The 27,385-nt window shown below is 47.6% G+C and overlaps 1 protein-coding gene and 1 long non-coding RNA gene across 2 annotated transcripts in view; one reads left to right on the top strand and one right to left on the bottom strand.

Annotated features, from left to right (window-relative positions):
* Positions 1-20,261: 20,261 nt before the first annotated feature.
* On the bottom strand, positions 20,262-26,885 carry LOC140688433 (uncharacterized). The gene is made up of 3 exons (XR_012063126.1): positions 26,840-26,885; positions 21,861-21,941; positions 20,262-20,606 (listed from the first exon to the last, which is right to left on the bottom strand). It is a non-coding gene; the product is annotated as an uncharacterized lncRNA (long non-coding RNA).
* The window catches only part of TENM2 (teneurin transmembrane protein 2), a 462,232-nt gene continuing 456,398 nt past the window's right edge, over positions 21,552-27,385 (top strand). The window contains exon 1 of the mRNA XM_072947258.1: positions 21,552-21,746. Within this exon, the coding sequence (XP_072803359.1) occupies positions 21,611-21,746 (136 nt within the window). The 5' untranslated portion in view covers positions 21,552-21,610. The remainder of the gene's footprint in view (positions 21,747-27,385) is intronic.

Raw genomic sequence — 27,385 nt, 5'->3', positions numbered from 1 at the left:
GAGATAGATGACATGGTTCGAGTTTCCAAGAAAATGTTATTCCATCATTGAATGGAGAAGCTCTGAACCAATCTTTCCGATTTACAAACAGGCTGTAGATGTGCCAGATATGACAAACTGGTGCTGAAACTCGGAGCCTTGAAATGGAAGATGCTTCCTTGTTCATTTCTGGCTGTGTAAGGTTGCAGGTAACTGAGCACATTAACAATGTCAAGTTTTCACTTCATTATGGAGTGATGTGGGTGGTACTCGGTCCATAGTGAAAACTCTCCATTAGTTTGAATTTTTTGACATCAGGTTTTCATTTTTCCCATCAGGAAATATTTTTCTGGAGTATAAGGGGTGGGGGAAATAACTTCCCACAGTGTTCTTTAACCCTAGCATCTGCTTGGTTTGCTTCCTAAAGTTGGCTAGCTGGTGCCAGAGAGAAAGGTGTATCCCCACCCAGTGGTGGACACGTGCTGGCCACTCCCCCCAGCAGCTGTCAGGTTTCCTCACCCCCTTGTCTGTCTGGGGATACAGGGGAGGAAGCCACGACGGAGGCTATGCCTGCCTGGCGGTTCTGTCCTCGTAGCCACGTGGTCATTGACCTAAGCTGGGCCAGCCAGTCAGCCTCTCAGGGCTCTTAATGAGAACGCTGGGATGAAGCGGCTCGGCGTAAGCCAGTGGGATATAAAGACATGCGGGCAGATGCTGCTGCAGCCAGTTTTAGCTGCTCGGAGAGAAGCCAGCCTAAAGATAAAGTGGGCCCTCAAAAAAACGGGCGAGCTAAAAGAATCTCAAAGAAATGTTAAGCCGAGTTCCAAGCCTTTGAATTAAACCCTCTCTGAAACCTGTCCTATTTCTAGACTCCTTTCTAAGCTCTCTTCCTTGATTATTCAGGATCATTGAGTCACGTTTTCCATCGCTTGCCGTCCAAAGATGCCAGCTGGTGAAGCTACTCCATTAGCCATTTTTGGTTCTGATGACCTGCTACCGCTGTAAGAGCGCAAGCCAACGTAGTATAAGATCAAGGAACTAAATGTGGTTGCTTCTGATAGAACAGGGCTAGTCAGTGCTGTGCTGGTAAATGGGTAACGGGCCCTGGGGGCGTGAGCTGGGACTGGTGCGTAGCATTTGACAATCTGATGTGCATGGTGTGAACATTCTCACCGTGGCCAGTTTCAAGCTAGCAGTGTGGTACTGCTGAACATGGACTTAAGAAAAGATGCAACCATTGGACCCCACAAGGCCGTAACAGCCAGCACCAGCTTACCACCTCTGTTGCAAGGCTTCCGTGTTACATGCGAGAAAGCTGCGGTCCAAAGGAGTTAAGAAGTGTCCTGAAATCACACAAGGAGAGGAAAGGCTTGAGCAGAATGCTTGTCCCCTGCATTCCCAAGTCTGGTTTCTAACAAGCTGATGATCTGTCTTACATATGTTTCCACGTGTAGCTGCTAATGTAAGCACATTTTTTTCTTTTAAACAGAAGGCCCTGTGGTTCTCTGCTTAAGACCAGAAAACTGTCCAAGTTGTCCCAAAGTCAGCATTTCCTTGTTCGCTGCCCAGTGGATCCACAAGAATCCTAGTGCAGCTTCAGAGAAGGCACCGCCACGTGGGGACGGTGCCCGCGGCAGCTGCCCCGCGTACGTGACTTCCACAGAATGCGGGGACGGACTCGTCCTTCCATTTTCCATGTGAGGGGAAATGAAGGTTCAGAAAGGCAGAGGCTTGTCCAAGGTCACATCTCAACACCTAGTGAGGAGCGGGGCGGGAACTTGACCCCAGGGTTGTCCCACTTGCGACATCACTTAGACTGCCCCATGCTTAGCGTCCGGCTCTGGAGAGACGGTCTTTGCACCGTGTGCTGGTGGCCTTTGGAGACTTTCCGTAACTTTAGGAAGCACTTGTGGGGGATGAATTACAGTGCCAAATGGAAACCTGGATATCCTGTTTGCTGAGGCAGGGCATGAACAGTGTTCATAGCTCTTCGGGGTTTTAATCATAATTCTTATTTTTCCTATCACCTCATCTGTCACGCCATCGGTAAGATTTGGTAGACTCACATAACAAGACCCATGTCTCATCTTGAAGGCCATTTACAAAATGGTATGAGAAATAGTCCTTCACTCCCAACAGCAAATGTGCACAGTCAGTAAAATCTAAAAAGCAAGCGAAAAGATCATATACTATAAATATCAATCATTGTGGTTAATAACAACCAGGCTGGTTAAAGGAAAGAATGCTCTGTCTCATCCTTTCATCCTTAGGCCAAACAGACACCGCTCATGTGATTTCCTTCGCTGCTCCGTGTGCTCTGTCTGCATTATTCGGAGTGACTCTGCAGCTTTCAGTAATGCGGCCTGAATTATTTAAGTGGGACGATTAGCATAATCGGTACTGCACCCTTAAGAATACAGGGGCAATTAAACACCGAGCTTGACCTACTGCCCTCTTTTGTAGGGCAGAGAAGATGCATGCAGCAGAGGTGATGGCAAAAATCAGTTCTGTTCACTCCCCTCCTCCTCTCCCTCCCTCCCTCCCTCCAACTGTTTGTCTCCACAATGCATACACCCAGTTTTTATCCTTCAAAACTGGTCAGAAGATGCCTCACTTTTTTTCAGTCTGAAGTGGCATTGGGCTATCTCAACAAAGATTGAAAATGCCAGTCAAACAGGGTATCCAAGCACATGCATGCTTAGTGTGGTGCAGACAAATTAACCAGGTATGTCCATTGTGCATCTGGCTCTCTTCGGGGTCTTAGAGAGACAACAAACATTAATATATAAAGAAAAAGAATCATCACAGAGAACACAGTTGCCTTGAAGTTCCACAGCATTCACACTGTGGCCACCGCATCCAATGTGTCTGAAAATGACAGTCCAGCTTGCTGTAATATATAGAAGGAGAATCTCTACCCGCCACTTGTCATGTTGGAGTCTCAATATTTATAGATGAACCAAACTGCAGCAGGGTACCCAAGGTCGTTTCAGTGTTCCAGAAAACCGAAGGGAAAGCTTTCTCAGCACAGGCTAACTCAAATGTCAAGTTCCTCTTGGTTATAAAATCAGTGAGTTTTCCTTTAGTTAGAAAATCAATACTAAATAAATGCAAGTTGATAAACAAAAACCTTCTCATCATTAGAAACACTTAGCAGATTTAAAAAAAAAAAAAAAAAAGAAGTGTTGGACTTGATATGAGATCTGTTGACCAAGAACGTCCAGAGTGGGGGGAAAAAAGAACGTCTGGAGAGCAGTCTGGATCAATTCATCAGCTACCCACTGGGCACCTGGGCAGGGGTCTTGTAGGGGTTACGATCTGGGCTGCACGCGTGGTGCTTATAATCTGGCAGGGAAGGAGAGAAAAGAACAGATAGATGTGAGGAATGTTGCCAAAGGAACTTGGAAATTATCTATTTCTGCTTCTCACCAAAAGGAATTTGAACACAAAAGAGCCATCTGCCTACAGTCCATGATTTTAAAGGAGCCAAAAATACAACATGCATAGATAGATAGGTAGATATCAAAGTATTTATTTTGTCAAAGCAGTTTACAAATCCTGGATCACTCGTTTCTTTGGGTTAAGATATTCAAGGTCTCGGTAAAAGATGCTGTCTTCTCAGAGAAAAATGTAAAGCTATTAGAAAACCTTAAAAATTCGGCTGCAATACATGTGTCGGATTCGCAGCCAGTCACCCAGGACCTGTACAGAGTCAGGGCCCAGGAAAGGCTGGAGGTGCTGAAGGAAGGCATGTTGGAAGAGAGGAAGGGGGTCCCTGAAATGCATCCTTCCAGGTGAGGTCATCCCCAGAGAGATCTCGAGGAGTGTTGTTGAAATCTCAAGGCCTTGAAGCGAAGAGAAATGCCAAAAGGAAGCAGGAGGCCGGAGGGAGGGGCCGAAGCAGCCCCACGGTGGGTTGTGGGGGAGGACGCCCGCCTTCCCCAGCCACAGCGAGCGAGGCTGGCTCCACGTCTCGGAGACCTGGCTGCAGGGAAGCACCGGTCTCCCTCCTGAATGGCATCGAAAGTGAAGCTGAGTTCCCGAGATTTGCCCAAGGCCACAGAAGCCATCCCTGTCACACCTGGGATTTTAATTCAGCCCTCCTGCCTTCCAGAAAGACAAGTACTGTCACTCCCCGTCACGGCCTATGTTTACGTTCATTAGTTAACCTCTGGGTACTTAGCCTGTTTCAAGAGCCAGTGCATCAAAGCATCTTAAATGGACGGTTCTGAAACACTGGTGCTCTGGACGCCGGACTCATGTGCTGAGCCCCTGCAAAGCTTCTGTGGTTCTTGCGGAGGAAGACATTTCCCTGGGAGGTGGGAAGCCTCCCTCCTCAGGTCAGAACACGCCTGTCACAGTGCCCGCGGCTACTGAGCAGTGCCAGCCCAGAAGAGCCCGGGCGCCAGCCCCGGAGTCCAGCATCCCTCTTCTGGCTCTGGCAGAGGCTTACCTGTTTGGCTGCTGCTTCAGAAGGTCCGTGCTGGTACCTCCCAGGAAAGAGAGAACCCAGCTGGGAGGCTGCCAGTTGCACACAATCTTCTCCTTCATTTCAACCCAATAAGTGTTTAATGTGTTCCTGCTGAGGGTCCGGTCCTGCAGGGGATGCCACCCTCTGGGGGACCTGCAGCCCTGCTAGGGAGTCCAGACACACGAGCAGGAGGCAGACAGATGACACGTGGAGCCTCCTTGTAATTAAGAGCTTGGCGGTCATGGCAGTTGTTCCAGGGCTGGTGATGTAGCACTGCCCCCGCACTGGGAGGATGCTCTGGGCAGCACCTAGTAGGTACCCAAGGGAACTGTCCCTGCCCTCTCAGGGCTCTTCCTGTCCCTTTAGGGCAAAGCAGAATGTAAGACCAAAACAAAGGAAGGCAGCCCCCGTAAGAATGAACGGGGCCACCTCCAAGCCAGGAGATTCTTTTCCTGACAGCCTCGTGAGGGCGCTCTGCTGATCCAGGTCCCTGTGGGGTCAGAGGGACCCAAGCGAGGCCCAGCAGTGGTGGCTGCAGCTGTTAATCGAACCTTTCATTCCGAACGCCTGGCTCCAATTTGCCTCCTCTTTGGGGTTACTAGGATGATTTTGTTCTTATTTTTCAGCATCCTTGGAGCACCCTGTCACAGGCCTCACGGGGTTCCTGGCTCTTGGGCAGGTGCTTGGGTGGCAGGGGACTCTCCACTCAGAAGCCAGATTGCTCCGCGTGACCTCTTCCTACCCGGCAGTGCAGTAGCGCGGTGGCAGCTTCGGGCGGTGTGAAATTCTAATTGCTCATAGAGCGAGTGAGAAAGTGGCGTTAGGGACAGTTGGAACATCAAGTGTCAGACCTGTGTTTGCACACTAGTGGTGCCCTCTCACCTCTTAGGAGAGTGACTCCTTGTGCTAGGTGATTTGCTTTTAGGAGACTGACTGCAACCCTAAGTAATCATGAGTCGGATCACGTATTGAATGACTTTCCCCTTGCAAGACTTATGTCCCATGAAGGCATGACAGAAACGTGGACTCTTCTTTTCTGTCGTGTATGTATATTTTTGTTGAAGTAGAGTCAGTTTACAATGTTACATCACTTTCTGGTGTGCAGCACATGCTTCAGTCATACATGAACATACATATATTCATTTTCTTATTCTTTTTCACCATAAGTTACTCACAGATACCGAATATAGTTCCGTGCGCTATACAGCATGAATTTGTTGTTTATCTCTTCTATACGTATCAGTTAGTATCTGCAAATCTCTTAACTCCCAATTTATGCCCTCCCACCCTCCTCCCCCAGCAACCCCGGTAACCACACGTTTGTTCTGTATGCCCGAGAGTCTGTTTCAGTTTTGCAAATAAGTTTGTCTTTTCTTAGATTCCACATGTGAGTGATATCATATGGGATTTTTCTTTTTCTTTCTGGCTGACTTCACTTAGAATGACATTCTCCAGGTCCATCCACGTTCCTGCAAGTGGCACTATTTGATTCTTTTTCATGGCTGAGTAGTATTCCACTGTATACATATACCACAGCTTCTTTATTGTCTTGAACAGATTTGGCATGAAGTAAGTGCTCGATACAAATTGATAAAAAGGAATTGTAACAGTTCTGCAGGGCTGCTATGATCAACGGAATTTCCGTCCCACAGTTCTGGAGGCCAGAGCTCTGAGATAAAGTTGTTGGCAGGGCTGGGTTCTCCTGGACCTCTCTCCTGCTCTTGCAGATGTTGCTTGTTTTCTCTTGTGTCCTCATGTGGCCTCTTCCTCTGTGTGTGCATCCCTGCTCGCTCGCTCGCTCTCTGTGCAAATTTCCTCTTCTTAGAAGGACACGTGTCAGATTGGATGGGGGCCCCTCTTAATAGCTTCATTTTAACTTAATCACCTCTTAAAAAGCCTTATTTCCCGTGGTAGTCACATTCTGTGCCACTGGGGGAATTTGTTACCTCAGATAACAAGGTAGAATGCTGTCAACAGAAGGAAAGATTTCACAGGAAATTGGCTCACACCAAAGTGGACAAATTTGAAAACAATGGACATAAATCCTCCATGCAAATGAATTAAGGGTATTCCCTGGGATGCCATTCCCCCTCCCTCACGTGCGCCCTCGGGTAGGGAAAGGAGGGCGGGGTTAGGCCAGCGGGCCAGGGATGGCGCTCTGGCCGGGGCGAGGTCATAGGTTAGCTCTGTCGTTCGGAGCTATTTCTGGCCCTCAGTTCTTCAGCCAACACAATGAAGGAGTTGGAGTCACTGAGGCACTCTATGATCCGGCAGAAAGCAGACCAGAATGGAAATCCTCCTTCTGGCTATTCTGTCTGATCAAGAGCAGTAAGCTTCAGTAATTCTCTTAAACGCCTGGGGAGAGAAAGCAGGGACCCCAAGTCTCGCTGTCTTTCCCTTGGTGGGATTCCAGTTCTGTTCACATCAGAGACCTGGGGAGGCAAAAGTCTCTGCCCCAGGATCCTTCCTGAATAGCCACTTTTAAGCCACTTTAAGCAACTTCCCAAATAGGGAAAACCTGGCAAATTCTCCCAGTTTCCACCCTGCTCACTGGGAACATCCATCCACGTACACCTCCCTTGGCGGTGACTGATTTGGGGAATGCGGCGGTCAGGGCAGTAAGAAAGATCGTATTTCCACAAACATAATAGTCAAAACTTACCCCCGCCCCCAGCTCTGCCCCACAGCTCAGAATCGGGTAACTGGTGAAACCCCGTAAAGGAAAGGACCGCCTTCCACCCCATTTTACTGATGTTTTCTGTTCTTTCCTCTTCCAATTGCTTCACTGAGACGTGCTCTTGAGCAGTGAAATGACAGAGTAGAAACAAGAGGAATTTTTTTTCCCGCTACCCCTACTGTCGTCCTCTGGCAAAGCGCAGTGAGCGATTTCTGGTGACCCTCTCCTACCCTTTTGTCTCTTGGAAATAGTCATTGCTCTACGTGAGAACTTGCTAAGATGCTCCCTGGGACGCTGAGCAGCTGCAGGGCTTTCTGCAGCGTTTCATTAGTGAGGTGTGCTGGTCCAGAGGTCTGCCGGGTTGCTCCCTGCGCTCCCGAAGCAGGATGGCAGCTGCCTTTACCTGGATGTGCATGAATTTCTCCCGTTTCCATTTCACCACCCCTTTGCCGAGAAATCTCCTTTCTGAATCAACAGTAACTTCCCAAATCTCTATCTTTGTCTTTCCAGCTAGCGCCTTCTCTTTGTTTATTCAGTCACACGGGGTTACAGAGACAGGAGAGCAGAAACTTGTGCAAATAATTGTGATCTCAGAAATTCGAGGCCACTGGCATTTCAGCAGAGACAGCAGCTTCTGAAATCCACCGAATGGAACTTGGGAAACCTTGCGCACGCATACCTGATAGAATGCTTCTCCTGGTGCTTGTGGATGGTGCAGCCAATTGACTTTTTGTCGACTCTACTTCCCTTCAGTCTCCTTTTCTATATAACTTCAATTCTCCTTCTGCTAGGATTTCCCATTTCTATTCCTGGTGGCTTTGTGCCTCAGCTCAGCCAATCTTCGAGAAACAATGTCACGCATCTCTCGCATTCCTTTTCTATTCCGTGTTCTACTCGATCCCTGTCTTACCTGGGCAAACACAATTGGGATACTGCCAAGGCAAAAACCTCCCTTTGACTGCAGTTACCAGGTCTAAGGCCTCGTGAAAGGCGCCTGATAGAATTCAGCCAGAAGTTGATACCTCGGGCTTTGTTCTGCAAGATTAAGGATCAAGACAAATCTTGATTTTCTCTTACTGAGAAAAAGCATCCTTCATCTGCTCCTTCACTCCTTCTTGGTGAGCCCTGCATCTACCCCTCCCGCTTTGACCTCATCAGTACCTGCAACCCCTTTGGCTAACTGGGCTCCAGCCACACGAGCCTCCTTTAGACCCTGCACATACACCAAAGACACGCCCATCTGAAAACCAGGGCCCCTGTTGCCTCTTTCCGACACATCCCTCCCCTGTCACTCCATGGCTTCTTTCTCTTCAATTTGAAAAGTTCCATCTGAGCTCAAATGTTACCTCCTTGAAGAAACCTGCCATGACCCCCACTGGCTTCACCATCTCCACCATTCACTCTTCCTTCCATTGTGATAATCCACTTTCTTCTAAATCTCCTTAACCTTCTTACTATCAAAAGTAAGCTCCCTAAAGGGTTGGCACTTTGTGGCCTCTGTTTCCTCCAGCATCTGTAAGTGAGCTTGTCTCTGATGGGTACTCAACAAATCTTGGTTGAACGAACAGACATTGAAGAAGGGGGTTAAGAAAGGATGAGGTAAAGAGAAAATACAATGAATGGTCTTCAAAAGGGAATTAGTGGAGAAATTGCCTGGTCGGTTCAGGTTCAAGGACTTCAGATGGTAGTTCTCGGGAGCATTTCCTGTCTTGAGGCCGTCTGCGAGAAGTGGCCGTGTTGTGGCCGGCCGGCTTCAGCTGTCACCTCGCCACCAGTTCTTCCCGGGGATGGGTGCCACCTTCCTTCATCTCCAGAGTCTCCTGTCACCCCAGCGTCAACGTACTGGAAGTACCGTCATGACTTCTGGCTTCCATTACCTACTTGTGCCTTCTGTTACCAGTCTCCCTTCTCCGGCATCCCAGCGGGGCCATGCCCATCTTCTCATCTCTCCAGAAGAGAAAAGTCAGCCCCGTGGGCTCTTCGGTATCTTCAGTCCCTCATTCTCAGCGTATCGAGAACTATCTATAACTGAAGCTTGCATTCGTCCGGCACCTGTTAACTATTCCTAGAGATTGTTGCTAAGCCTGTAAACCTGCAGGGCTCTGGCCCCCCATGGAACTTTGAGTCGCTTTCTGTTTCCATTGGATGAGAGAACAGTGAATGAGCATCCTTCCCAGGGTCCAGGCCCTCGCCACCTCGAGCACTCCTTTTTTCCCAACAACAACCTTCTAACCACGTCTTGCACGTTGTTGCCAAACTAGTGATCATCAGTCTGCCCCCTCATCAGGAGCCTGGACCAACTGCACTTTGGGCCTAGGGTTTTCTTACACTGAGCTTGGGAGATTTTCTGGTCTGACCATCACATTAACTTATTGCCACATTTCTCCGAGTGATTCCCACTTTCCCAGCCAAGCCTTTTGCTTCTCTGTCTCTTTAACTTTCGTTTTTATTCCTATAGAACCTAGCATAGAATTTAGATGTGGATGGAATCCTAAAAGGTACTTGGCCCAACCCCTGCATAGTATCAAAAAGAAAACTGAAGTTCGTGGGCTTAAAGTCAGAAAGCTCATCCAAAAAAAAAAATATTCCTTTCTGAGTTCTAAGGCTCTTGATCCAACACACGTTCGCTTCTGCTTGCTAGTGTGTGTCCATGTGGCTCGTAATTAGCAGCTGCCGTCAGAGCTCAACTGAAGTTGTCAAATCAAGTGGGGAGTTAAGAGGGTGATTTCCTTCAGTGAACTGGGGAAGAGGAGCCTGGTAAAGAAAAGGGAAAGGAAGAAAGAAGTGGGCTGAAAGAAAGCATGTTTGCAGAGTTGGGTACAGCCTGCCTTCAGCATTCGTGGGTTCTGCATCTGTGGATTCAGCCAGTCACAAGTTGTCTACTGTGTTTAGCATCCTAGGCTGGTGGAATCTGCGATGTAGGATCTTTGGATACAGTGGACCAACTATGGGACTTGAGCATCTGCAGATGCTGGATCCACAATGGGTCCTGGAATCGATACCCAGTGTATACAGAGAGACAAGTGTATCTGTGTTCTCCCCTCATCCATGTTTGTCACCCAGGTCCTTAGAATATGATACCCATTCTGAGCTGCCAACATCTTTAGCAATCCAAATCCTTGGATGCATCACAACACTGAGGGAAAAAACCAAGCAGGCACACATGGTTGCTTTTTCTTTTAGTATAAATCCCGGGAGTCTGCTAACTGGGGGGCAGCAGTGGCCAGAGTTTAAGAGACCAATAATTGTTGGCTAATGGTGCCTCGGTGGTAGTTCCAATATGCCAGTTAATGCATCCTGTCTCCCTACATGAAACCTGGTCAAAAAGCTTGAAAGCTGCTGGTCCCCTACTATTTGTGGAAGAAAACACAGGGGGGACCCAGGGCCTCAGAAGGAGGGGTGATTCGGCCACATTGACTGTCCAGGCAAGACCTCATTTATCGAAAGACAGACGAGTGACGCACCATCCTCAAAATGCACTGCGTTGCAAGAAGCCCATGGTTCGTAAATGATGGATAAGGTAACTATTTGAAGTGACCAAAAGGCAGCAAAAAAATAAATAAGGGAAAGGAAGCTGCCTTTTCTTTTGCTTCTCTGTGTTTGAAAACCTCCCCATTAGAAGAACACATTATGTAACTACAAACACGGATCAGCCTCATTAGGAAGAATGAGAATTGTTTGAAATAAACCTCAAAGCAAAAGAAAAAAAGCTGTCATTTTCTTTAAGGACACTATTATGTTCTTATTGACAAGACAAAAGAGTAATAAAGTTAAATTAGAGCAACTGGAAGCTTGATACTTGGGTTGGAGGAAAATAGAGCAACTTTTGCTATTAAACAAAGAAGAAAGAAAGAGCGGATCTTTTAATCAGCCTCCGCTGAAGCAGTGACTACTGACCTTACCCCTCCTTGAGAGCTTTCTTGAGTCTCTTCCAGGGGCAAAATTCTTACCTCACTGATACAATCCAGGAATTTTAAAACTCGAGGGGAGCTTGAATAATCACGGCGTTGGAGTACCTTATTTTATAATTGGAGGAACTGATGTATAAAGCCGTTCAGTGACCTGCCTAGGCTCACCCAGCTCTTGAATGTCAAGGTTAAATTCTAGAAATCAGCAAGAACTGAAACTGATTTTCTCCAGATAAAGAATCTGTTTATTCAGTCTTCTCGGGAGAGCGTCCTGCTGAAAAGAAATTCATGGCGATGATTCTGAAATCCATCCAGAGGCATATCCGGGGAAGCTGAGTATACCTGATACATGCTGGTGAACTGGGGGGCGGGGGTCCCCAAGGTTCTGTCCCCTGTCTGGGTGGCGCACCAAGCAGGGGAGGAGGTGTCAGGAGACCCCCAGCCCTTCCTCACTGCTGTACTTAGTGCCAGTCCTCACTTCTGCCCACTTACTCTTCCTGCTGGAGTGGAAGCAATGCCTCCCTGGCCCCCACTGTGAGAAGCATGAAGCAAGAAGGCCCGGCCGGCCGTGCGCGAGTTATGGAACTCTGCAGAACCGCAGTGACAGAGGCCAGACACCTTGGAAGTGACAGGCGCTCGCCTGTAATATATAGTCGGAGTTCAGAGGAAGGAAAATGCAATCATTCCTGAAGTACTTTGGGCCATTTTCCTCTTTTCCTCCCCTCCCCGAGAAGCCTGGACACGTTTTTATTTGGGAAGGTGCATTGTGACATTTTATATCGTTCCCTCCACCTATTAATAGTGCTGGCTGCCCCAGGTGCTCATTTTCAAGACACCCTCAGAGGAGGAGGACTTCTGGCAGCCTCGCCACAGCTGACAGCTTCGGGGAAATGGCAGGGTTTAATTGATGTATTGTGGGCAGCGGCCTTTCTCTCTTTAAAAAATAATAAAAATAATAATAATGTGATGGGTTTAGTATCCTCCTGGGACCTATAGATTTTAATATGTCAATTATTCCTCTTTTATTGGAACCTCTGTGTTTGTGGCTGACTAATGGGCTTCCAGGCACCTTTTTGTTGCCACGTGACACCCAGCGCCCGTGTCAGCATCACCTGTCTCTCTGGGAACACCTTTCTGGACAGGTAACAGCCAACAACCCCTGTGTCGATTCTCATCAGCCTAGTAGGTCATACAAATACTTCTTAAATTAGCTGCCTGCCGTTAGTTAAGAATTACAATCAGAGGAAATTGGAAAGAAGGCTGGAATAGGAAGGACCAAAATTTCTCATTGCAAAATCGTCCCGGTGACAGCTCTCTGGTTGCCCCTAAGAGAGGCAACATCCCCCAGGCCAGCAGTTCTGCGGACATTGGCTCCAGGGGCCCTGTGACTCTGGCTGGTTGCCTGCTCTTTGAAGGAGTCGGGGTGTTTCCCAGGAGTCCCAGAAAATGCCAGCTCTGTCATCACTTTGCCCAGAGAAGGCACTGCCTTAATGTGATGTCAGCTTCTGTGCAGAGCTCCATCTGAGACCCATCTCCCAGTATGCAGTGCAACGGGATTTCTTCATTTTCCCTCAACATTCTAACAGGCTTCAAAGAAAAAGAAGAAAAAAGCTTTGTGGAGGTGCAATTTACATACCATAAGACTCACCCATTGTAAGTATACAATCCTATGATTTATTTGATCACATTCCTGGAGGTGTACAACCATCAACGTACTCTGCTTCTAGAGCATTTCCCTCATCCAAGAATGTCCTCCTGTTCATTGGGTGTTAGTCTGCACTCCCACTCTCAGCCCTCAGTCACCACCACCTTTTGCCTCTAGGAACGTGCCTTTTCCGGACACTTCTTACCAACAGAATGATGCACTGTGTAGCGTGATGTTCCCGTGGTTCGTCGTGGTGTAGCAGGTACCGGTAATGCAGTCCTTTCTGTGGCTGCGTGGTACGCCCTGGACACAGATACACCGCCTTCGCTTTATCTATCCACCAGGTGATGGACACTTGAATTTTTTCCAGTTTGGGGCTATGATGCTCTTGTCTAACATCCACCTGCGTTTCTTTGTGTGGACCTCTTCACGGCCACTTCATAGATGCTCATGTGCCCCGAGCTGTGCTTATCACTTTCAGTGCATTATTTCTGGACGTCACAACAACTGGAAAGGCAGGAATTTGAATTGGGAAACAAAAGCTTATAAGAAAGCGCTCACTTGGAGAAACGTTTCTAGGGCCGAGACTCAGACCCATGCTCTTCCCACGATGCCGGGTGGCCTCGCTCCGTCTCTAACGGGGAAGCAGGCATTTGCACTCAGCTTCCACAGCAAACCCTGTGGCCCCCCTCCAGCCACGTCAAAAGTCCCCATGGGGCCACTTTAAGTGGATCTGAGGTTGGCAGATCCACCCTAGGAGTCTTTCTTTCACTAGAAATCATCTCTTCTAAAGTGTAACCCAGCACGTCCAACCCAGTTTTAACATTAATACATAGATGAAGGCAAGTGTGTCAATTACTTGCTTTGTGCGCAGCCCCAGGGTGGGCACTGTGAGGATTCCAAAGATGAATGACAAACACCGCGGCCCCTTGAGGGCGGCACGAAGGAGAGACCAGACTCCTGCCCGCTCATCGAAATGGTGCAGAACCAACTACAAACGTGCCGAGAGCTTTGATTACTTAAAAACCTGTGCTAAGACCCAGGCCACTTACAGCTCACATGGCACCTGCCTACTTCCTTCTTGAGTTAGATGGACGCTGTGGAGCTTAATTACTCATTTGTAATGTCAAGAGAGCTGGACTCCACACAGTTCATGAGCCACTCAAAAGAGAGTCTGTGGAAACATAGAAATGGTAACATTTTTTAAAGCAGTTTTACTTTTTAACGTTTCCCAGGTTGTAATTGGATAATCTAGTTTCCCCTAGAGATTTTCTATATCCATGCAAAGAAACGCATGTGAATGTTCACAAGAGCCTAAGCGCCCCCAACGAGGAACAATCCAAATGTTCATCACCTGGTGGATGGAGGAAAATGAGGTGATATATTTATGTCCACAGCATACTATTAGGCCACAAAAAGGAATGAACCACTACTGATACATGCTACACATGGATGAACCTAGAAAAAAACATGGTCTGTGTGTGTGTGTGTGTGTGTGTGTGTGTGTGTGTGTAGCAAGGAGACAGCAGAGAGGATTACAGACATTTTTTTCATTCATACGTCCCATAAATCTTTATCAAACACCTACACTGTCCCAGGTACAGTGCAAGGCCTGAAGGCTGTAGCAGGGAGCAAAATACAGTTCCCTGACCTCCTGAAGCTTATAATCTTATAGGGAAGGTGAACGCTATAGATGGACATTTGTGCCAACCCCATCTCCTCCCCCTGCAAAAAAAAATCCATGTGTTGAATCCCTCATCCCCAGTGTGATGATAATTGGAGGTGAGGCCTTTGGCAGGTAATCAGGTTTGGATGAGGTGTTGAGGGTGGAGCCCCCCTGTAGGGGTTAGTCCCCTTATAAGGGGATGAAAAGACCAGAACTGAGTTCTCTCTGTGGCGTGTGAGGCCAGAGTGAGAAGGTGGCCCTTTACAAAGCAGGTGCTGGGCTCACCAGCACCCAGCCGTGGCGGCACCCCGATCTCAGACTTCCAGTCTCCAGACATGGGAGAAACGTATGCTTGTTGTTTAAGCCAGCCAGCCTCTGATACTTATTCCAGCCTGAATATCTCATCAGCTTGAGCTGATGAAAACAATGCATAGTAAGTAAATAGATATGTCGTTGAAATCGTGGGAGGAGCCGTGAAGACACAGAGTTACGTGGAGAGGATATTTACAAGTCTGTCTGGGGCAGAAGGCAGCCGGCGTATGCTCAGCTTTGCGTTAAAGCCAAACAAACAAAAAAAAATAACCAAGCAAAACAAAAAGATCTAAACACCGCCTCTCAAGGCACCCTGTGGAGAAAGAATTAGCAGGGGGCAAATGATCGACTCCAGTGACTTCGATTATGGGCCTGGCAGACTCAATGGAAATAGACACATTTTAAAACGTAAAGCCCTTCCTTCTGTGTCTTTTTTAAATATTCTGCAAATCTTCCGTAAAGACTGGCCGTTTTTCTATGAAGCCTGGGTGACTGCATATATCAGTTCTCCATTTTCCCTGCCCACGTTAGTGATAACATATCTTCCATTAACCTATGCTGAAAGGTTCTAAAAAATTCTAAAAAAATCTATTTATGTTCCCCTCTAACTTTCTCAAAGATACGCCCCTGGGCTGTCACACCTCAAGCTTATACTCAGCTGAAACGTCAGTCACATCGGTTGGGCCCTTTCTGAGTCATTTGATCATGGGGGCATGGGGATGTTTCCCCTCTGGGGGAAAGAAAGATGTCATCCTTTCATCTGAGGGCACTAAGGACTGAATTTGCTTCTTGGTGACTTGCTGTGGATTTGGTCTTCAGTGTCGACAGGATCCTATGACTTTCCTGTTCGGTCCTTTCATGAATTAGGTGATCCTAGTGCTGAAGTCTCGTCATGATGAGTGCGTGTTCCTGTTCTCGTCTCTGTTTCGTATGATCTTAAGTGACACACTGCGTTTTGTTTCAGCCCCTCTTTTTTGCACATTTTCAGGTTGTGCACAGGGTCCCCGTGAAGCTTCTCTGGCTAATTTCTGCTACTTTCCAAACTGCCAGAAACCTTTAGTTACGTGATCAGTCTTTCCTAAAGATTTCTAGGATAAACGTCTAGTTTAACCTTCTGTAACCTCCACCTCCCATAGAATATTCTTTTTGAAAAAGTGCTACCACACATTACTTCCTGCTGCAGAATTTGTTGTCTGTTTTTCTTCAGTTAACAGAAGCTTTTTCACGTTGGTCGGTATTGTATTTTCTCTTTAATTCTCTTTTCTGGTAAGAAGAGTATATAGAATTCTCCCCACCCCACGCTCAGATTAAATTATTTTCTGGTATGCGTTGGGAAGCTTTTGTAATTCCATTGAGGCTCACTGTCCCCTGTCTAAGGTGTTGATGTGTAAAGAAATTTCAGTCTGTGAAAGCTTCCGGTTTTTTCAGTAAAATAAGAACAATTCACATTTTTGTATCTGTACCTTTATTTTTTAAAAAGAATCAAATGATACTGATTTCATTACATGTCTACTGAAATTGAGTATTTTACTGTAGCAGAAAAGAAACTGAGACAAAAGTGAAAACATGGTTTTTTTTTTTAATTGAAGTAGAGTCAGTTTGCATTGTTGTGTCAATTTCAGCACAATGCTTCAGGCATATATATACATACATATATTCATTTTCATATTTTTCCTTATAGGGAAAAATTGTTATTTAGGACAAGGAGTATACAAGGCATTATGCTAAGAACTGACGGAAATTGTGATAAATGAGACATGATTCCTGTCTTTCAAAAACTTATGCCTTACTATAGGTTAGGGCAAAAAGAATGTTCATAAGTTTGTTTTCTATGTCTGTGAGTCTGTTTTTGTTTTGTAAATAAGTTTGTCTTTTAAATATGTATATACATAAAGAATGTTCAAGTATCCATGATTAGATGAACAGGAGGAAATGAAAGTGGTGGAAAGAGAGAGATTTATAAAGGCTGAGTAGTTGTACAAATTCAGTGCTGAGTCCTAGGACCCACATCTTCCAGGTCAGCCTGAGAGGAGGGAGGAGCAGAGTTGGGTCAGCCAGTGATGTGTGTGAGCATTTGATAGCTCTATTTTTCAATGAGTATCTTTGCTTTTTACCCCAAATCTTAGACCATGTGTATTAGATCAATGAGGAAGTCATCCCCCATTTTTTTGAAGGAGAAAATCTGGGGACAAAATTGGGATCTGGAGCTGGCTGGATTCCTAGCTCCATTGCACATTCTGATAAATTCATCACCATCACCATCACCATCACCGCTGTCATAATAATCCCCCTTCTGCTTTGATCAGGTGTAGTAGACTTTGTCAAAAGTAATGGAGATGATTTTTTTTTTATGTGAAAAGGCATAAAGGAGTTACTTGCAGGATTGGTGCGTTATTTAGGGGGAAAGTTATCAGCCTTCCTGGAGAACACTGAGGGAAGAAAGACTGAGTCAAGGGACAAGTTGATGCAGTTGATAAACTGGCCATAAAGCCCCTGACAGAGGGATTGGTGCAGAACAGGTGCTCGGTGAATGCAGGTCCTCCATCCCGCTTCCCCTGTTGCTACGCCAGGATGGTTTAGCCCTGTGCTCTTCTGTGTTTCAGCTGGTGTTAGTGTAAAGGTGCTGAGCGCGTCAAGGGTTCCAGCGACACCTGCTGGTTAGGGGGTCTGATTCTCAGAGCGACATCTCTCCCCTTGACTCCTGGCGCAACTGAATAATTCTTGATGATGGCGTTGCCCTTGCCACCCAGCAATGGTCCTCTTCTTTTGACTCGAGCGTTCCCGGAAGTTGTGAGTCTGATTGTAAAGGGGCTGAGTCCGGGTGTGCTAGGTTTGTGGCGACCTAACATTTCTGCTGGGATGACGGATGTACCATAGAGGCAGTTGCTCAAGAATGGGCAATTAAGGCTTTGAAACTGCACTGTATTAAAGCACTACACCTCCCCTTTGATCCTTCTTCTAGACCTCTGGGAGCCTTTTTGAGTATTAAACTCATTAACCAGCCTGGGGCTTTTTTTTTTTTTAAGTAAAAATGATGTGGGTGGCTGATTTAGTATGATGATAGATTCTAACTGCCACCCCCACCTCCAGAAGTACGTCTGGACTGACACCTTATTTCCTGAAGGGAGATAGAATTCCCCTTCCACAGTATGGCTCTTTAGAAGATTTCTCAGAACTTCGGACTTACCATTTTCTGATGCGATGATATCATATTCTACCAGTGTATCAGAGAATGTGCTTTGGGAAGGTCTTAGAGGTAAATTTATAGGCTAGGACGACAGCGTGTAACATCAGGGGCACCTGACTTGAATATGAGATCAGGAAAGGCTTCCCTAAAGAAGTGAACTGATTAATAGCAGGTAACTGGGGGAAGGGGTCGGGGAAGGGAGGGAGAGGAGGAACGTGTGTGGACTGGGAGGGGAAGAGTGTGCTCCGAGCAATGGAAGGACAAGGCTGCTGGGGCAGAGAGGAGGAGCAGGAGAGAGGAGTGAAGCAGATGGGCAGAAGCAGGCAAAGACCAGATCCAGCAAGAGTTCCCGGGCCATCTTGGAGGGGGTGTGGACTCCATCCGCAGAAAAAGGGGAAGCCAGCAAAGGATTTTTAAGAAGGGGGTGTCATGGCCAGATCTGTTTTTTAAAAGATCGTTTTGACTACCATGTGGATAAAGGATTAGAGAGAGGGGCAAGAGTGGTATTGAGCGAACCCACAGGAGGCTGTCACACTGTGTGGGGACAGGGACGGCAGAGAGCAGCGCGATGCTTTGTCCTTTTGCCTCGAAAGTTGACGGTCTACAGGGAGCGGACGTACGGACATAGAATGTCACAGTGCTCTATGTAACGGGCCATGGGAATTAAACAAAATAAAGTGATAAAGGGAAAAGCCACGCTGAGCAGAGAAAATCAGAGAAATACCTTCTTACATGTCGAGCAGGCCTCTAACGAATCCTGGGACCCGAGGTGTGTTTGTTTTGTTTTCTCGCCTGTTTCTTGTTGTTTTGATTTGCGTTACAACTGCTTCCAGAATACAGAAATGACTTTAAAAGTGGCATTCCTGCTGTTTTGGTTGTTTGCAAAGCTACAGCACGGAGACTCACCTCGCATCCAGTTTCAAGCTGTCTCTGTCAGGCAGTGGAAAGCAGGCTTTTGTTCATCCCCTTTGAGAAAGGCGTGAGTGAGCTTCCCACTCCTTCCTGCAGGTCGTCTGTCCGTCAGTACAGTCCAGGAAGGTTGTGGAGACAAATCCTCTCTTCGCGGAGGACACAGTGCTGCTTGTACAAGTGACGCCTTTATCCTGAGAAATCTGAACTAGACGGCAACTCGGTAGACCTACGCGACGTTCCCCTCGGGGCCCCTTCTTGAAACACCGCACTCTGCATGTCATCCATCACTTCCCGCGCCTACCCCCAGGTCTCTTTCCATGGGGATGGCCAGGCAAGTGTGCCGATTGGCTCCGATGGAGAAGCTGCCAGTCCATCTCCACTAGTGAATCTCTTTTGGAAAGAAGTAGGCTGGGTGATCCTGAGCTTAGGGGAAAGGAAAGTTTCAGCTGGTCGTGTAGAGAAACCCTGGGAAAGTTCTCACCCACGATTTCATAGTTCCCGACTCTCAGCTCTGTCCGTATGTGGGTTTGGTGTGGCTCTCCGAGTTTCTTTGGAAGAAGAAGGTGGTTAGGCTGATGGATCATCCAGGTGTTTTGCAAATCTCATTCCAAATACATATTTCCATCCGGGAGAGCTGTGAACTCATTTTTTTAGAACATTCCTTAGCCTCAGGATAATTGCAAATGTGTAGTTACATGGGTCTGTACACAAGAGAGTGCTTGACTCTCTGTAGCCTACACACTGACGTCAGAGAAAACAGAATTCCTTTAGCCCTCTTAAGCAGCTGAGCATCGCATTTGGGCCAGGAGGGTGGCTGGCTATTTGAATATGAATTTTGTACCTCGTAGTTTCTAAGATCAAAGAAATGGCATATCTAGGCTAAGAAAGACACTGTCTCCCATAGTTCGTATTCTTGGACCACGCCCGGAAAATTCTGTTCTGTTTGATGCAATGCAATGTAAAGATGCTGACAAATCTAAATCAAAGAAAGGTGATAAAGATGAGGGAAAAAAATCTGAGAAAATTGCCATGCAAGGAAAAGTTGTTAAAAACTGGGAAGGCTTGGTCTTGAAGACTTAGGGATACATTTACAGCTGTCTCAAATATTGTGTGCAACTGTCAGGGGAAGAGAAATGAGACTTACCCCGGCTCTGCCTCTCCTAATAGGCCTGGAGTAAATCGATTGAAATTTCAGAGAGCTTAATTTGTGCTCAGTGTGGAGAAATTTCTGACAATGGTGTCTAGCCAAGAATGGAAAGGGACCTGGTTTCCCTCGTGTGGGGGAGTAGTAAGCGGTGGACTGGATATTAATAATACTGGTCGTAAAAGAGAAGGATTCAAGTGTTTCTGCAGGTATTAAAACTCGATCCTCATGATAACCCCTTGAGGTAGCTTTTATTATCATTCCCAAAGTAGGGTTGGAGAAATTGAGGCACTTGCCCGAAGTCACGCGAGTAGTAGGGGACAAACTTAGCATCTGAACGCATGCAGTCTGACGGCCGAGCCCGCGGGCTGCACTGTGCTGCTGTATTTGCCTGTAGGTGGGCACCACTTAGAGAATCTTGGGATTTCCACCCTGAGTTTCCAAGGAGGTGTTGGAAGCATCCCCAGGGGTGGGTAGTGCGTCCTGTGATGCTATACAGCACATTCAGAAGTGCCTCCCTGCGTGTGCACCCCGAGTCCCCGGGGCGGAGCCTCTGTGCCCGGCCGTTCATTTGGTGGTAGATCTGCATAGCCATCCCGCTGCCTTTCCCACGTCGCTTGGTGTTGGAGTCTGTTTTCTCTTGGGAGAGTTTCCTTTGTCTGCCACATGGATGTTGTCCACTTCAGCAGCCATGCCATGACATTCCTTTTTTTTTAAAAAAAAAAAAATCACAAAAATCTCCAAAGACATGGCGAAGAAAAAAAAAAAAAAGCCCTGCTATCTGGGTATACGGGCTACCACTAGACCTTCCTTCGGGACGTGATGGACAGGCATTTGCCCTGGTCTCCACCGGAGATTGCACCTTACACGAATGTCTGAGAGGCAGTTTGCCTTAATCAGCCCTTTGCCCGTGAGGAAACACAATGAGAAGCAGAAAGTACTTTCTGGTACAGAAAGAAATACTCCCTTCAAGACCTGGAAAGACCCACCTAAAGGTAGCTGACCAGGAAGGAGAGCTGCCCCTATTTGGGTTACAGGTGCTTTACAATGATTTGACAACAGGTAGTTAAAACGTAACTGTGCCGTGCTGTCAATCACATTTCATCCTTCCGGGTTTTAACGCCCGTTTTACTTGAGGGAAGATGGTATTTGAACATTTTATGGCATCCATCAACAGGAATGTGCACATGGTTTCAAATAAGGGTTTCCAGCCTTCTGAAACCAATTACTTCTGCCTGAGTGGAAATGCCAAAGCCAGGGTGTGTCAGCAGCTAAGAGAATAATTTCTTAAAGTAATAATAAATGCACCCAATGATGCCTCAGAATGACAGAAATTGTGCGGGCACGTGAGCACACGCGCACACACACGCACAAACCTTTTTAGCAGATATTTTTGAAAGTCTGTGTCAAACAATGTTAACCCAGAGAGATGCAGAAATGTCAGACACATTACACGGGCTGGACTTGCAGTTGGCATTTGGCTGCCAGCGGGGGAGGCGTCCTCCCGCAACTGAGTCCTCGGGAACCTCACGCTGAGTCTGTCTACAGGGAAGGGAGGGAGAAGGGAGGCGGGGGTGGGGTGGGTATTGCCTGTTATGTTTCTCCTTCGCAGCTGGAGGCCTCCGCTGGGTCCGGCTGGGACCGCTGGTGGTTTTCTGTACTTAGAGGGGACCACAAAAGGGAGGGCACCCCATCCCTGGCTTCTGCCGATGGGGAGCCAGCCTCTTCTGATCCTCAGCGTGGCTGGTACCATTGACCACAAGCCGGACCTCTTATGGAGACGCCTCAGTGCCTCACCTCCGCCCCTGAGTCTTCTCTGTGGGAAGGTCGTGATGGAGTCTTTGGGTAAGGATAACGGACCGCGTGCAGAGGGGACTTTGCAAGGACCTTTCCTAATTGATGGAATAGTTGGAGCACTGACTTGAACCCTTCACTGGTTATCTAGGGAAGGATGGATACCTGATTCCTATCAGGCTGTCGATCTGAGATAGTGTCTGGTACCTTCATGTTGGCTGCCAGGCATGGCGTCAGAAAAAGATTCTGTGAAAATGGATATAAAATGAGACTTATGAACTGTAGGCACCTGTTAAGTCGAGCCTCTTACGTCTGTGGCTGGAATATTCTTTCATGTTACTGTCTCTACAGCTGTCACTCCCCCCCTCCCCCCCGTTTTTGGTAGCTCTCTGTGCACTGACTGGGCTTCACCCTTGATGGTAGCTCAGTGTTGAGACTTTTTTTTTTTTTAATAGGCAAAAAAGGAGGAGAGGGAAAATGATTCATTCTCGTAACCGAACTTTTCTTCAAAACGTGGATTATTCTCGTGCTCTGTACCTGGTGTTACCTATGCCGAGCAGGTTTTTAGGAAACTCCCGGTGTCTTCTGCTGCAGGCGCTTCTTTGCTGAGACACCTTCGCGTGTACCATCTTTCTTCAAAGGATGCCCTGCGGTCACGTCCATTTCGATAGAGTGGTAACAGTCCCCTGCCTTGTAGGGCAATTTACGTTTGACAGAGTTCTTGCACTTATTTTACTGAATCGATCTCATTTTATGATCCCATCACCCTGGTGTGGTAGGTATGACTGTGTTTTCTTAGCTCCGTTTCTTAAATGAGGAAACTAAGGGCAAAGGACTCATCCAAGGTCATGCATCTAGGACGTGAAGGCGTTGGTATTTCCACCCACTCACGTCTCAGGCTTTTGCTTTCTTATGCATGTGACCTGTGGTGGTAGAGACCAAACCACGTGAACACAGGTTCTCGCTTCCATGTTGTGTAATATATTCATATATTTGTCCTTTCCCTTTTTCGCCCATTTCTTGCTCTTCAGACCACAAGGAGGACAGTTGTGAAGCAGAACAAGTTCACCCTGAGAGTGCCTCGCCTCCCTTTCCTTCTACACACGTGCACACACATGCACACACTTGGCTCCCTGGGTTTAGGGGCCCTGAGATGCTGTGAATTTCCTCATTAAAGAGGAAAAATCATTCATAAATGTGATCAAGGGTTCATATTCCCTACCATGCGTCCAGAGGAAACAAAAGGATCATTCTGTAACAGTGCGATTTCATTAAGTTATTTGGGTAGAAGGAATAGGGGAAAGCAAGGGGGCCATCCCAAAGGCCTTCAACTCATCACACATCAGGTTCCACAGCCTTTGAGGACAGGCACCTGGGTCCCCGGCAGCTGGGGAGGGCAGAGGCCCTCGTGGGCACCTGCTCTTCTGTCTACTCAGACCAGCTTAGTGCTCTGTCAAGAACCAGACAATCAGGAACCTTGAGAACTGAGAACAAATCAGCGAGTATCTGGGAACACTTTCTAATGGCTAATTAGATGAGCCTTAACTGATTCAGATGGATGTGATCTCCTTCCAACCCAACCAGGGACTTACCTCCAAATATGCACCTTCAGTGCCCAGCAGCACGGTCCGCTGGTTCTTTGTGAGAACACAGGGCTGCGGCTTGAAATGTCAAGACACGGGCTCCCACGAAAGGGTGCAAAGCATGCCTTGTCAGGTGTACCAAGTGTGCTCAGCAGTCCTTTCTTGTGTGTCTCTCCTGCTTCCAAGAGGGAGCAAGGAATTTTGAGTTACGTGACTTCCTTTGTTGGGACGATTTCAAATTCTCAAGCCTTAGTCTTAGATCACTTAACAGTGCCCTGGTTACCTTCTAGAACAGACCGATGCCCTCCCGCCTCAGCCCCCGTCTGCCTTCACGCTTTCATCAACACGCACTTGCAGAAATGATGCGGAATACCACTCGCGTTGGCTCTGTGCGGGCTGCCTTTTATACGTTCTTCTTTTGAAGTTACTCTGCAGATCTCTTGAGACATAGGTGGAGGGTGGATTCATAAAATCTTTAAAATGTCAGAGCTGGAAGGCAGCATAAATTGCATGTGGTCCAATTGTCTCATTATAATGATGAAGAAATCAAGTCCCAGGGAGGTTGAGATGTGTCCCAGTTTATCATGATAATGACTGCGTTCCATATTCTCCGTGCGTCCTTCACACGCCCCCCAGCCTTTCAAGGCCTTGCCCTCTGTCCTGAAGGCTGACCCCACCACTGCATCAGTGGGCACGCTTGTCCCCGGGGTAACAACTGTTTATTCGGTGGGAGGAGATCGGAGGGTGGAGCAAAGGGACGCAGGGTACTTCCACTAGCTTCCTCTTTGTCGTGGCGCCACGAGCTGGCTATTTCTCTGTCCCTGAGATGCCAGCTATCTCAGGTGGCCCCCTCCGTGTACCTTTCTCTTCCCGGTTCCCCTCATTACTCCTCCCCTTGCCCCTTGAGGACTCACGACGCCAACAACTGCCCTCTTTTGCTAGCCCAAGAACATGGCCACAACCCTTCTGCTTTCCCTAAACCCTGACTGCAACTTTCAAAATAGTCCGCTTAATAAGCTCTCCTCCTGACTCAGTTCAGGTGTCATCTGCTCTCAGGCTGCGACCTTGGCCAACACAGCAACAGCGAAAACTACAGCCCAGCTGGTTGTCCATCTCCTGACCTCTGGTCTGTTCGTCCTCACACCAGGCGGCTTTCATCGTGGATAGTTCCATACTTTGCATAGATACATAATCTCCTATAAATACATACTGCTGGTCACTGTGAACAGTATTAGCATTTAGTGGTTAAAAGCATTGGTTCAAAGTCTTGGGTTCAAATCCCGATTCTGCCTCTTACTGGCTGTTTCTTAACTAGGGAATGCCTTAACCTCTCTGTGTCTCAGTGTCCTCTTTTCATAACTAAAAAGCTATGGTGAGGATTAAACGAGAGAAGTGTGTTCAGAGGACTTAGTAGGCATAAGTGTTCAATAGTAAATGTTCACAAGTGCCCGGTATGCGGTAAGCGTTCCGCGTTCCACAAGTGTTAGCTTTTATTAGCGTTGCTCTTTGTTCCGTTCTGTACGTGGAAACATTTATTAGGACTCTCATTCTGTAGGTGGAGAATTTGCAGATTTTCCTTTCCCTAGCCTTGCACAGTGTCATAAAACTTCATGAGGATAAAGTCATCGGTTCCCAGGAATGCTGATGAGTGATGGGGGAGTGGTGGGGAGGTGCTGGTGAGTGGGAGGAGGGGGATGAGTCATGGGGCTGCGAGGACAGATGGGATAGGAATGCATGCCTACAGCGCCATGACAGACAAGCCTGGATGTGCCCAGAAGCTGTGCTCAGCCTGGGAGGGACGGGAATCAGCTCCCTTCTGTCAGGGTGGGGGTCACTTCCTGGCTGGCTGACCTGAGGGGAGACCACGAAATCTGTTGCTTGAAAGATACAGTCATTCTTGTATCTGTACTGATGCGTATGTTCCTGCAACAGTTACGACACAAGGGCTAGTTTCCAAAGATGCTGATGAGCCCCTACCTGGAAATTGGATTTCATTAGTTACGGAGTATGAAATAAAGCACTGGGTTCTTTAGAAAGAAAGAAGGAAAGGAAAGGAAAAAGCAGATTTTGTTTTTCAGATATTTTCTCTTCCTGAATGTTACTGAATATTCAGAAATGTGAAATCGGTGGTAACTTGAGTGTGATTGTCCTGGAGCATGGCTGTGGGTATTTGGAGAGAGGACCTGGACCATCCTGCACTGCTCAGTCAAGGAGAGTGTGAGTCCCGCCCTCTGGAATTAGAACTCCGTGTGGTGTGCTTTATGCCCAGGGCTTTCCCCCTCGCCTGCCCAGAGGGGTGGTAGGTCGTGGCTTCCCGTACTTGGCCCCAGTGGCTTCTCTCCTATCATTAAACAGGAGCCTGGGACGTGCCTCGAAAGAAAAGAAAATAAAGTCATCCCATCTTTTGTTGCTCAGTGACAACTCTCCGTTATTACTTTATGTCAGACAAGGAAAGAATTTAATACACTGTCGGAGGCCGTGGGAACCTGGGAGGAAGTCCCTGCTGTACTGGCTCTGCAGAGCAGGCTCTGGTCCTAACATCCGACTGCAGGCAGCTGGGGCTGCTCCCTGGGTCTGCTTTTTCCCTGAGCACCTCGGACTAGGGTTTGTATTTCTGGCCAGGAAGGTGATTAAGCCTCGAGCCGACAATCAGTTTGATGGAGCGGCAGCCGGTTTCTAGGTGTTTCATCCACACCGCCGTGTCCCCACTCCGGCCCGACAAGGAACGCCTCTTTGTCACAACGTCCAGGACTGTCTGTGGCTAAGACAGTGAGTGACTGCACCCTTCTTTCTCCACTCACTGCTCTGCCTCTTCTCAGTCACTTTTCTTAAACGACCCTGCTGGGTGAGTCCCCTCCTGAACTTGCTATTTGAAAGTGAAGCATCCCCTCTCCCACTCACCCCTCATTCTCAGTCCCCCTGACCTTGTGTTTTTTAAAAAATTTTTTTCATGGCATTTTTGAGTTTCTAACATGCTGTATGCTTATTATGCTATGGTTTCTTTGCCTCCACCCACTAACACGTATGCTTTACCAGGGCAGGAACTTGCCATTTTGTTCAAAAAATGTACCCTACCGGCTCTGAATGGTGCCTGGTCCATGGTAGGCACTGCCAATATTTTGCAGAATGAATGAACAAACAAGTGTCCATAAGAGGCCACTCCAAGAAATTCCTTAACTCTGGGGGAAAAAAGCCCAGCTCTGCTTCTCCACCTGGAGGAATATGAACTACCTGGGAAAAATCATTTAAAAAACAGACTGTCTGAAAATAGCATCCGTGCAAAGGAAAAGTTTACCTTTATAATTGAGCAATACTTTAGCTTTTAGATCGTTGCTTTAGATTGTTGACAAGTTGAAAACCCAAGATTAAAATCCCCAAGTAGCACACGACCCCGCAAAATGCTCTGCAGGCCTCTGGTTGAGGCCCAGTGGTCTAATAAGAAGAATCTAGAATCCATCCCAGGGCTCTCTGCGGAAACTGGAGTTTCCCATTTTGATTTCCTCAACTTCCCAACAGCTGTTAAGAGCCCAGGCCCCTGACACTCCCCCCTTACATACACACCATGGAGGCATCCAACAATTGTCATCCATCCATCCATCTGCCGGGCCAGAGAGAGAGAGAGAGAGAGAGAGAGAGAGAGAGAGCGCCAGCCTGACTGGCCGCGTCTAGCAATATCGCTGATTGGAAAAGTTTCATCAGCCTGGAATCATCATCGTGCCGGCGCCAACGCGCTGAGCACTGCAGGACTCGGCCTCGCGGCCGGAAGGACCGAACCAGATGAGAAGCACTGCCTGGTTCCCGAGGCTAGCCCGAGGGACACGCGGCTCTTGATTCTCAGATGGCGTTTTTGGAAGGGAATCAAAGTGACTAATTTCAGCCTCTCGCTCACACACAGAAACACACACAGTGCGCGTGCATGCATGCCCAGCTCTAAGGTCGTCTACAAGTGGGCAAGGCATCCTACCAGCTCTTTAGGAGGGGAAAAAAACAACCCCTCCTCCGGCCACATCCCCAAACACCCTCATTCTTCTTTTAGGTGTGGGAGCGCTTAGCTCCTCCTAGCATCTGTTTGTCGTCTGCATAACACGTGAGCACTTCTCTATCGGG

The sequence above is a fragment of the Vicugna pacos genome, chromosome 22 (assembly GCF_048564905.1).
Source record: "Vicugna pacos chromosome 22, VicPac4, whole genome shotgun sequence".
NCBI lineage: Eukaryota > Metazoa > Chordata > Mammalia > Artiodactyla > Camelidae > Vicugna > Vicugna pacos.
The sequence above is the reverse complement of the archived record's forward strand: the minus strand, read 5'-3'. Positions and strand labels throughout refer to the sequence as shown.